This window comes from Dendrobium catenatum, unplaced genomic scaffold (assembly GCF_001605985.2).
Source record: "Dendrobium catenatum unplaced genomic scaffold, ASM160598v2 fragScaff_scaffold_1055, whole genome shotgun sequence".
NCBI lineage: Eukaryota > Viridiplantae > Streptophyta > Magnoliopsida > Asparagales > Orchidaceae > Dendrobium > Dendrobium catenatum.
This window is the reverse complement of record NW_021319517.1, coordinates 353364-365682: the sequence shown is the minus strand read 5'-3', so window position 1 is coordinate 365682 and position 12319 is coordinate 353364. Positions and strand designations below refer to the sequence as shown.

At 36.3% G+C, this 12319-nt stretch overlaps 1 protein-coding gene across 2 annotated transcripts in view; it reads left to right on the top strand.

Moving 5' to 3' along the window:
* Nucleotides 1-12319, top strand: part of LOC110100688 (protease Do-like 7) — a 76456-nt gene that overhangs the window by 59610 nt on the left and 4527 nt on the right. For both annotated transcript variants that reach the window (XM_020828300.2, XM_020828299.2), the window contains exon 23: nt 1785-1896. In XM_020828300.2, coding sequence (XP_020683959.1) covers nt 1785-1896 — 112 coding nt within the window. The remainder of the gene's footprint in view (nt 1-1784; nt 1897-12319) is intronic.

Below are 12319 nucleotides of genomic sequence, written 5' to 3'. Positions count from 1 at the left end.
GGATCATTACACCTTTTGTTTATAAAGAATTTACATAGATATACTAAGGTAAACTAAAGACAACATAATTTTGCAGAAGATAAAATTTTAGAATGTATTTGTCATATCATATATTTTAATATAACACCCATTATAAGAGCATCATCTAAAATTTGCACCATTAAGACAATCATTTTCTTTTTTGGAGTCTTTTTTCATTTCATGCATACGGGTATATTGTGTCCCCAACTAGTACTATAAAGAAGTGAACTCCTTTATTAATGTGCATATTATATTTCCTTATATTATATATTTTTTTAATTTATCTTATCTTATATTTACTTTTAAGTTTTTATATGCATGATTTAAATTAGATATTTTCACATTTAATATTTTTTAAAATATGAGGGTAGTTATGCAAGTGAAAGAAAGAAATCATTTGATTATTTCTTCAATGTAAAATAGTATTACAAACATTATCAAATATGCATACGAAGGGTCATATCAAGATAAATACATTAAATCATAAAAAGAATTACAGTCTGCAACTGCTACATGATAGAAATATAATCATCAACCTCAACTTTGATAACATGTTTTTTTCCCCTTTTCAATCATTCACTTCACCTCTTTACATGGAAAACCCTAGACTCTTGTTGAGAGACTGCACTCAGTATCCCTCTTGATGAGGTGTTCAGACGACCTCTTCCTCACCTTATACCTGTACTTGTAGAGAATAAAGTAATAAAATCCTAGCTTTCAGTTCTCACCATCATCACGCTCGATTAGGCAATTGGTTTCATTACTCATGTGGGTGTATGGTCGCATTGCATGGTGTCTTATTGTTATCATGCACATACTCTCTCCCACTTTTTTCTTATTTTTTTGTTTTTGTTCTCTTCTCTCTCTTTTTCAAAGGCAACATCGATGGCAGCTTTGCTTTTCTCGTTCTCCTTTGTCCATTGGTCTCTCTTAGTCGAAGACAGCGTTGAAAGCATTTTCATTTTCTTTCTTCCACTCTGTCTCTTTCTTTTTGTTCACTCCTCTCTCCCTATCCTTCTCTATTGTTGTGGCTTTCGCTCACTCACCCAATCCCCCCATTCTCTATATTACGCGAAACTGTAGCTCTCTCTCTCTCTCTTTGTGGATGGTTCACTTCTCTTGATTCCCTCTTTCATTTTCATTGCTCATGTCATTGTATGAGATAGAACTGTAGCATCTGTTCCCTTTGAACTGGCGTGCCAGTTCATTTGTTAACCGGCTTAACAAGAATGAACATTATTGTATATATGTATATGGAGGGAGGGATGCCACAATGAGCTTCTTCAATTATGTGTGGATTGAGTTACATTAATTTGTGTAATGATTTTACCATTTAATAAGCATTAAAAAATAGAAGGATGATATAGAAGTATTATTTTAATAAAACTATACGCATATTTCATCAATGAAAATTATCTAGTACATGAAAGATGCCATTAACAACCTATGTATTTGTTTCCATGCTATTTGAAAGAATTTACACTTAGAAATCATATACAACTAATGTTATCAAGCCATCCATTGACTTATTATTATTACTTTTATTTTTCTTTTTCATTTGATGATCAGACTGACATGTTGAAATCTTGCTTAGCATTATTTAATGAGGAAAAAAAGAGTGGTAAGCTTTTATCTTATATTTGAAGGTCATAACATTAACAATTATATGGAAGGAGGATGATGATTATTCTCCTAGGAGAAAAAATTGTTATATATATATATATATATATATGTCTTTGATCTATTTTCACCTTGTTTACCAGATGGTGCCATGGAAGTCCTGTACACAGATATGGTCTTTATGCCCTGCAATGGATAGTTGAAGTAAACGGAAAATTGACGCCAGATTTAGAGACCTTTTTGAATGTGGTTGAGGTATTCTATCTGAATTTTTTTAATATTCTACAAAATTGTTAAATTTTAACATATAACTAATACATAAGTATGTGGAGTCAAAGCTAGACTTCTCAATGCCTGTGTCTAAGTTTTGATTGCTTGTTATAATCTTTTGTAAAGCAGGTTTATAAGTCATTTTCTCTCTTTTTCCCCCATTTTTTAACCTTACATTTGTATATGACTGAAAATTGTCACATTGATTCAATGACACATTTTAATACCTTTTCTGGTTTCTAAAATGGATATCCTTGAATTTGTTCTGAAGGCATAAAACTGAAAATACAGAAGATGCGAAACAACTTGAGCATTATGGAAATCAGAAATGGTAGCTGGAAACCACATTCTTTTTTGGTTTTTTACTAAGCACTGTAGTTGTGGTCTGGAACATGAATCCTGAACTTATGCTTAATATGTCATTATGCCATATTAAAAGATAATTTGGTTAGTTTTGTGTTGACTAACAAAAGAAAAAATTTGAACTCATGAAAGCAACCACCTCCGCCAGCCCCACCTCGCCAAATGACGCACCTCTTTGGATCCATAACTCCCGCTCGACAGTTCAGTCTATAAAAAGGGAGAAAGGAACAAAGAAACGACACTTCCACTCTATTCTTCTCACGTCGCATCTGTGTCGCTCAAGCCCTTCACATTTTCCCTCACCACCGTCGCCTCCTTCCGCTTCATCTCGACACCTCCGACTGGCCCGCCTTTGTGTCGCCGAACCGACCCTGATGAATTGACCCCGACACCTTCATACGCTGCCGACTCCGACGCTCGACCGACCCTAGCCGACGCTTCACACGCCCGTATCCTTCGACTCCTTCATTATCATCCGACCTCGTTCCTTCGCAGGGGGCAGAGAAACCGCACGCGTCGCCTCCTCCGCTCCTCGTTGTTGTTCGACTCTGTAACTTCGCATAAGGAAGAGATTGCTTGAGCTGCTTCCTTGGCTCTTTGTTGCTGTTTGACTTCTACTTCACGGGAGAAATAAAGATTGCATAAACCGCTCCTTCGGATCATTAGTGGCTGCCAGACTTTGCTTCTTCGACTCTGCTCCCTAATTGTTATTTGGCTTCCTTGCTTTTGCAGGAGGTATAGAGATTACACAGAGTTATTTCTTCGGCTTCCTCTGTTATTGTTCGACTATGCTCCTTCAATGATAAACTTGATCGTGCCCGAGCAGACTCCATTCAAATTTTATTTTATTTTATAATATATAATATTATATATAAAATATATATACTATGATATATTATATTATAATATATTATTATTTTTTATTTATATAATATTATATATCTAAAAAAAGGAAAGAAGAAATTAGAAAAATAAGAAACTTGCTAGCAGGTGTCGAAGACCCGCGCCATTGATCTTGGATCTTGGCGAATGGTTGTGAAATTTGAAGCTCCCATGCTATTGATCTTAGATCCGGTCGGGATGGTTTGAATTTGAAAACCCGCACCATCGATCTTAGATTTGGGCTTATGGTTTTAATTTGAAGATCTTACACCGTTGACCTTAGGTCTGGGTAGGAAAAAATTACGGCGGTGCCGTCCCGATTTCTCCCTCGGTAGGGAGGAGATTGTCGAAATTTCGAGAAAAATACATAACATTTTGGAGTAATTATAGAGCAATTAAATTTGAATATTTGATTAATTAATTAAAAAAATTTCAAAATATGAGAGCATTTTAAATGAAAATTTTAAGTTTGAGAGTTTTTATTTTTTGAAAATTCGAAAGTTTTAAAACTGAGATTAATACAATTAACTAGAAATTTTGATTTTGTTTTTTGTTAGTTGATTAATTAAATTAATTTTGAAGAAAATGCAGGAAAAGAAATATTATTTGCATTAATTGACATATACAAGTAAACTCAAATCTCAATACAATCCTTAACAAACCCTAAAACTCTCCAAATAAATAACACTCCAACCCCTGATGGGCTCCAACCCCTATAACTGTATCCCTTGTGGCTACGAGCAACTGTAACTATCTGCAAGCTCCCTGAACAGCTGCAAGTATCACTTACCTGCAAACAAAAAAACAAAAATCAGTGCATCATAAATTAATTAAATTAATGCTATAAAATAATAAATCTAACTACTACTAGTAAGACAAAAGTACTGAAAAGTAAGAAAAGCTAAGTACGAAAAAGCTAGTAAAGCAACAGTGCTGAAAAAATAGGTAGAGTAGTGGACTACTGTAGCAGTAAAAAGACTACGAGCACAGAACAACTAAAACACTAACGCCAGTGTCAGAACTCCAAAGTGTCAAAATCATAAACTCAAACCAACTCAAATAAGTACAGAAGAAATCTTCAAATATTATACAAGCAACTACTTTCTATTCAAACAATTAAATTTAATTTACGAGCAGCCTTGTTTATAAGAACTTGGTTGTAATACTCATTCCCTGGCAACTTTCAAATGAAAGTCGTAAGTCCGACCTTAGGGGAAATTTTTAGGTAGAAATTGACCTAATCCCTAAACCCTAATTAAAACACCGGCCACTTCTGATAGAAGTCACAAGTCCGACCTCTAAGGGAAATGTTTAGGTGATAATACAACTCTAGACCCCTCACCCGGGCATCCTAGCCTATAGGGTTAGGTTTTAAAACCCACTAGCGGGCTACTTCTAAGTTAAGTCATAAGTCCCACATCTTAGAAAAATTGTTAAGTAAAAAGTGATGATCCTAAACCCCAAACAATTAAATTTAAACAAATTGGCATCTTAGTCTTAAAGGATTAAGTTGTAAGAACCGTTTTTCAAGCTACTTCATAAGGGAAGTCATAAGACCTACCCAAACAATTAAAATCTTCGGGCAGTCTTGTCATAGAGCAGTCTTGTTATAGAGTTAGGTTATAAGACTCATCTTTGGACAACTCATAAATAGAGCAGTAAGCTCCATTCCAAAACAAATTCTTGGGCTACTTTCTATGAAAGCTTTAAGTCCCAACCTAAATCTAAATACGTGGGCTCTTCCTAAATAAGCCATAAGATCCGCTCCAAATCAAACTCCTAGGTTACTTCTAAACGAAGTCATAAATCCCAAACTAAATTAATTTTTGGGTATTATAATAGATGTAAAACCCAAAATACCCAATAAAATTAAAACTCATATTTAACCACTTCAGTCTACATGGGATCCCTAAGAAGAGACAGCCCATGGCTACTAATCAGATTCTTTGTACACTATGGTCAATAATTGTTAGTGTTGGTAGATTGAAATCTACGGTATACCCGGGACGATGGAACCATGGGATCTTGATCGGGTTTACCTTCATTTTTCTCAAAATGGAGACTAAATAACCTAAAAATTTAGGGAGATTTACATACATACCACTTAATACTATTCTATTTACATATTTAACACCTAAAACTTTAATATTACATATATACCACCCATAGTTCATTTTCATATCAAATTTGAGTGGTAGAAATGAAATATATGAGTGGAAGGAAAGAAATATAAGTGGTATATTTGATATTAAAATATGATAGAGTGGTATGCATGTAATATTAAAGTTTTAGGTGTTAGATATGTAAATAGGATGTTATAAACTGGTATGTATGTAAATTTCCTAAAAATTTATTTCATCATTAATCGAGAGTTCTCTCTTACATGTTAAGAGCGGTAATTAAATATGAGTGCTTGCGCTCATGGGAAGTAAGGACCCCAGATTTTTAAATCCTGACACTATCCTCAGGGGAAATTTGGTTAATTACAATATTACTTAAGGAAAATGGAATCTTATGGCTGCAAAGCGGGATTCATGCATTCATGACTTTTTTCTTGAGCCAACATTTTGTTTCATGCCTAAGCCGTTAAACCATTATAAAAAAACCGACTACCCTCATAACACCAGCCACTATGATGAGTTTTTTAAAGGATATTGCTACACTTGAGAAATTCAATGGGCCCAACGCAATGTAGGAATTGAAATGAAAGGGCTCTTTGATTTCTTATGTGTTTTCTTGGATGCAGCGGTTAACAAAGAAATTAAATATAGACAGGATTATTCTTGACATGATGTTTCTCTATAAAATACAGAAGATTAAGGATTTCATAAGGAATTTACGTCGTCAAAGAAAGGATGCTTACAATCATACAATGGTTACTAAGTTGGCTTTATGTAGATCTGGTTTGGACGGTTTTTACTTCTCAATTCATTACATTCAATTCAAGTCTTACGAAAGTGTATGACTAACAGAATTTGAATGTTTACTGTAGTTAAAGTTTAGGATGAACAAAGGAGTATGTCTTTTGACTATAAAGTTTCATGTGCCTCGGAAAATACTCTTCAATTCTAGGTTTGATACTAGGGTAAGGAATTGGTGGTGCGGAAAGTTGTGGATCCACGATATTCTCCCAAAAGTTCAACCTTAAGCACCTGATGTACAGTGTTTTAAAGTTTGAAGGGGGACATCTACACATCTTGCTCATTTGGAATGATGTTTTGGAAATGAGTGCCCATGAAATCTGAAACTGGATCACTTGAAAGCATTTGGCCTTTGAGTAATTGTCAGTTTATGGTTTGACACAAAATGCTATTACACATGTCATGTTTTGGAGTAAAAGGATACTTACTATTAGCAATTAAAGAATTCCTTGCTGGATGTTGATCTCGAGAGCAACTCCGAGGATGAGTCAATTACACATGACGAAAGCAACGAGCAAAAGGCCCGACATCAAATGAAATTTGTCCAAAATGCTTCGACCAAAAGTCAAAATCACCAAAACAGCATTCATTCTTGAAATGGATAGAACTTGGGTGTTCGGGACAATTAAAACAACTAAGATTGATCCCCATATTCATTGGGGTGTTTGCATGCCAAAAATAAAAAATTTGTGAGTGTGAAACAAAGATGAAATCAATGGGTGCGAACAACAAAAATTTGGCAAGCAAATTAATGCACGAATAATATAAATAGAATTTATTATTATTTTCATTTTTTAATATTATATATAATTATTTTAAAAAAAGGAATCCAAATCAAATCAATTAAATTAAAAAGTAATTAATAAAATAATAGAAGAATATGAAATTTATCCTTTTAGCTGCTATGAGGCAGCTTTTCAGAAAAGAAAATAAAGACAAAAAAGGGAAAAATAAAACTAAAAAGAAATTTTAAAAATTAAAAAACTGAAGTACCTAAAACCCTCGCACATCCTCTCATTCCCACTCACAAAAATTTGCCCCCCACCCTCCCTCGACCGCTTGCGACCCCTGCCCCGTCCTTTATCATGAGGCACGCACCTGACGTCTGCCACGATCAAGCCGCAACCTGGTTGCTGATCACATCATCTTCCCTCCCCTCTTCTGTCTTCTTCTTCTTGTGCATCGCCATGTTATCTCACTGTTGTTATCCTCACACCGCACAAACAAAATTATAATGTTGACAATCTTTTAAAAAAATTATGAAATCTCTGATGTGATGTGTTTAGCGCTACGAGTAGAATCAGTGCATGCTTTTTCTTAGCTAGCAATCAAAACTCGTAAGCGATGCTTGCGATGCAATTGATGAGCCTTGTGCGCACTTTTTCTAGTGTTGCAAAGTAAATTTAAGTACGCGTATATGTCTTTCTTGACGCAACGGGTTAATATTGTTAATTGCAAATAGTTACCGGAAAATACATTTCCTTTCTTGATTAGTGGTATTTAAAACTATGATCACCGTGTCTCAAAACACTGACCATGCACACCTTTCTTGACATGGTGAGGTCCAACATACCTAATGACGTCTCTTATGCAGGGAAGATGATGCGATGCTGCAAAAAATTACACTGTTAAGGGATCCAAACACAACTTGAAAGGGATGTTAACCTCTAAGCATTAACCCAGCAAAAAAAAAATCAAATTAAAATACCTGTGAAACCGCTGGATCCTCGAATCATGCCGAGATCGCGTCGATTCGGCGCCGTTCGCATCACTTCACTGCAAACCCGGTGCAAATCCTGCTCAAAACCAGCGATCTCGCCTCGACCGTGCTCCATCTTCGCCTCTATAAAACGAAGCCGAACACGACTCCTCTTCCCCAGTTCGCTCTCTGCTCTCCACGCTCGACCACACACGCGAACTGCTTTGTCCGAGCTCCTCTCCCACTCCCGACGACTTCTTCCCCCATTGTCGAAGCCGATCAAGGCCCCCGACCGAGCTCTACTCGTCGCCTCCTCTGCCCGAACTCCTTCAAGCCGAGACCTGCCCTAGCCGTGAGCCTTCTCTCTCAGACCGGCCGACTCCGTCTCCCTCCTTCCTGTTTCCGATCGAAAGTTACGACATTTTGAGCGGAAACAACACAGGAGCTCGCTAGTTGGGAAGGTAACTTTCTCCCTTATGCACGCTCGGCCAAATCCCGTAGACCCGCTGAACAGCAGAGGGAGGAAAGGGAGAGATAGTTCATGCAATTTTGATTAAAATTAATTTTGATTAATTTTAATCAAAATTAATAATAATTATTAATTAATTTTAATTAGTCTTAATAAAATTTAATTTTAATTAATTTTAATTAACTTGAAATTATTAAATTATTTATAATTATAGAAATTAATTATAATTAATTTTAAGAAATTAATTATAATGAATTTTAATTAATTATAAGTAATCTTAATTAAAGTTAATATTAATTAATTATGATTAATTAGTATTTTTTTATTAAAGATTAATTAACATTAATTATTTATAATTAATTAAAGTTGTTTATAATTAATTATCTTAATTAATTATAATAACTTTTTACAAAAAAATTCCCCCCCACTCTCTTTCCTCGACGTTCGTGTCGGACCGGCAAACCGCCTATACACGCCTTTATTGCGCGTGGTGGGATGGGACCCGATACCGTTCACGTTCATTACAAATCTCATGCAAGGCTTGTTTCAATTTAGTCTCATTCTCATTTTAGTAAATGTGGTCTCATTTTATGTTAATTTAATTTTAATTTATTTTTGTTCCCTTGTGGGCTCCGAAAATTCGGCCTCGGCCTCCACTCGCTTTTCTTATTCGGCGAGGAGTTTTTAACGAACTAAGTTCCGAGGTAAATTTTGGAAGGCAGATGGGTTTGTAGATAGACAACTACCCAGAGATTTCGCCCTCATTTTGTGAGGACTTTATGATCTGAGTTCTGGTTTCCTATAGGCGCAAGCCCCTATAGTTAATTACCCCTCCCGTTCACGAGAGAGAACTTTCGATTTAAGGCTAGTCGTCAACAGAATGTATAGAAATACATGTATCTGGCATATAGTAGCAGCATGGATATGGAAATTGGATTTTGAGTTTAGATTTGGGTATTTGTAAAGGTTTGGAAAGTTTGGAAATAATTGAGAATTTGGATATTTTGATATTTAAAAAATAGAATTTTATCATATTGTACATAAAGCGGATGGTGGGGAATGGATGATGGACCCGATCAAGATCCCATGGTCCGTCGTCCCGGGCCATCTGTGGTCCCTGGTCTACTTAGTCAGAGGAGGTAGTACGACCCAACCTGACAGAAGGATTCATTGTCGGCAGCCATGGGTTGCTTCGTCCAAGGGGACCTTGTAGACCGGGGTTGAATGTTGTCTAAGGGACAAATTTGAATCCACCTTAGCTAACAGAGGGCTTTGTGCCCTATCGATCATAATCCTATTGATTCATAATTCTCAAGGATAATACCCACTAAGGAGCGTATTGGCTCTGGCCATCCGCTATCTACTGTGGCCATTTGGCGGCCAAAAACCACTCGGTTCAGAGGGCCCCGGTGTCATAACCGTACCTGCCGAAGTGATATTAAGACGGCTAAAACTGCCGGTTCAGAGACACGACCCACGTCCTACTTGGCAAGATGATTGTTGGAGATAGGATCTAGTAGATATATAATCGAATAGCATTCTGGCTCTTTGTTGAGCTGAAAGTATATATTTAGATTTGCATCGACAAACTGATATGCGGAGAGTGGATGGTATTGCTTTAAAGCATTGGGATGGAGATAATTCAATTTAAATATTTTGGGTTTTGAGATTTTGTGATGAGTTTTGGGTATTTGGGTGAAATTTTAGATACTGATATGAGACATGGTGGATTTTGGAATTTTGGGTGGAGCTTGGGAATATTTGAAATAAAAACTTCTCGAGATATTTGGAGATAATTTGAAAATATTGGGAACCCCTCCGTTGAGATTAAGCGTTCAACACGGCCATCATCGGGTCTTCGGGGTCGTATCTTTTTATGGATTGAACTTGGCAACTCTGATCGGGCTGTCGACAAGAATGGGTTTCGTAGGCTATTAAGCCTTTGATAGTGAATCTCAATTGGTGTAGGACCTTGAAAGGCCTAATATGAATGTTTTAAAGCAATATACCTGTCGCCCAAACCCTTATATTATGCTTAATGGTTCGACGCTGTGACTCCTATTGACCACGTATAGAAGGATCGAGTTCTCGAACCTGAATCACTGTCATCCGCTCGCAGCATACCTATCGAAGTCACGTGTTACCAATAACACGCTCGCCGGGGCCCATACGGGTTTCTATAATTATTTTTACCCCTTTTAGTGTACCTATGTGTATACAATTTATAGTGCACGTGCAGGGGTATTCTTAGGAATAGACGCTTCTGTCTGCTTGTACGAATGTGCAGATCCGGTGGCGAAACAGCTTCTGGATTAGAATTATTCGCTGCTCGTACAGTAGACTGTCCTGCACTATTGTTGATTTTGTTTAGGCGGGTCATAGGTCCACTAACTAATCTCCTGCCTTGTTCATAAAGTCTGTATTTGTTGATAGTTTTGTAACGACATGTCCCTTTATTTCGTGGTCAGCTCTCTTTAACATATAAGGTTTTTTTGTTTTTTAGAACGTATCATAGCTTTTGCATTTAGCTACTATTCCATCTCATATTCTCATATGTAGCATTAATGTGGAATGGTATATAGTCTGTTTCGACAGCATCATTGAAGCTTTTTCTGTTGGGGAGAGAATTGTATTTGCTTTGCATTGACTGACTTGTGGGCGAGTTTGAGAGACTTCAATGTTATTTTGGCATATTCCTAATAATCATCCAGGAGTCTTTGCCCTTCCACTTTAGTTTGGATGGTATTGCATTTATGAAGATTTCTATCTAAGAAACCATAAGAACGTTATTTATTTCATTGATGTATTGTGTTTTGCTTGAAGGTGGAATTGCCACATTTGTTTGTGTGCTTTCTAGTGGCTTCCAGTCATGAGTATATCACCAACACGACTAGCTACTTTATCATATCCATGAATAATCATTGTATTCAGTGAAGCTCTTTTATAGCTTGGTGTATTTTGCTTCGCGTCATAGTTCGATCGTAGTGTAAGTCCATTGATCTTTACATGTCTTCCACACGTCATCGCACAAATTATCATAAGATTCCTATCATTCTTTGTGAATGATTTGTTGTATGTGTTATTAAGTTTGCATCCTCAACTTGTAGCGTGCATTATTCTTTCTACCATAAGCTATTCGCAGTGGAATGATCACATATCATTACATATTCTTTGTTGTTGTGCTCATTAGTGAGTCACAAAGCCTATTAAGAGCTTAGCATTTATTCTTTATGAATGAATCAACATACTTCTCCTTTTAAATTGTAAGTCTCCAAATGATCAAATTCATTGAACTATTCATAGCTTCCCACTTAGATGTTGGACTTTTAACTTGAATCATTAATTCAATGCCCATTTGAGCTTGAAGTTCACAAGTTCAAAGTATCGAAAACATGTTCAAATAAAGTCCAGGCTTCAATTGGAGCCTCTTCCGCTCGTCGAGTTCCATGTCTGTTTTTGCATTAAGTTTCAATTCAAACTCATCGTTCACTTGTGCTATTTGAAAATCAAGTCCAAGTTTGTTCATTTGATTTCAATATTTTTAGTTCAATGAATCCAAATTTTAGTCCATCTTTGAGTCCAACTCATAATTCTTCCACCAAGTTCTTGCCTGAGTTTGCTTAAGCCATTCTACTTAGTTATTCAAGTTGATTTTTAGTTCATTGGATGTCCAAATTGAGTGTCCAAATAAAATTCAAATCCTTGTAGTCTTGTTGAGTGCAAATGGAGTCAGTTAATGCAGTCAAGGCAAGTTGAGAGTTTCTAATGTCTCCCTTGAGTTCACTCTAAGTATTTTCCTTGAGTTCAAATGAGCCAGATTCATGTCCTCTTCTTCTTTTTCATTTAATTTTGAGTTTTCATCATTATTTAGGCAATTGTAATCAACTTCACAATCCAATACTAGTCCTTCGCAGTTCAATCATGTCCAAATGTTCCAAATTGCTCCAAAGTCTTTGGATTTTCAATCCAAATTTCGCAACAACTAACCGGCGTCTCCCCGTTAGAGGGAAAAAAACAAGGGCGCCTACCCGCACGCCACAAAGGCGTGCACGTTGGTGTTTGTAAGACCACCGC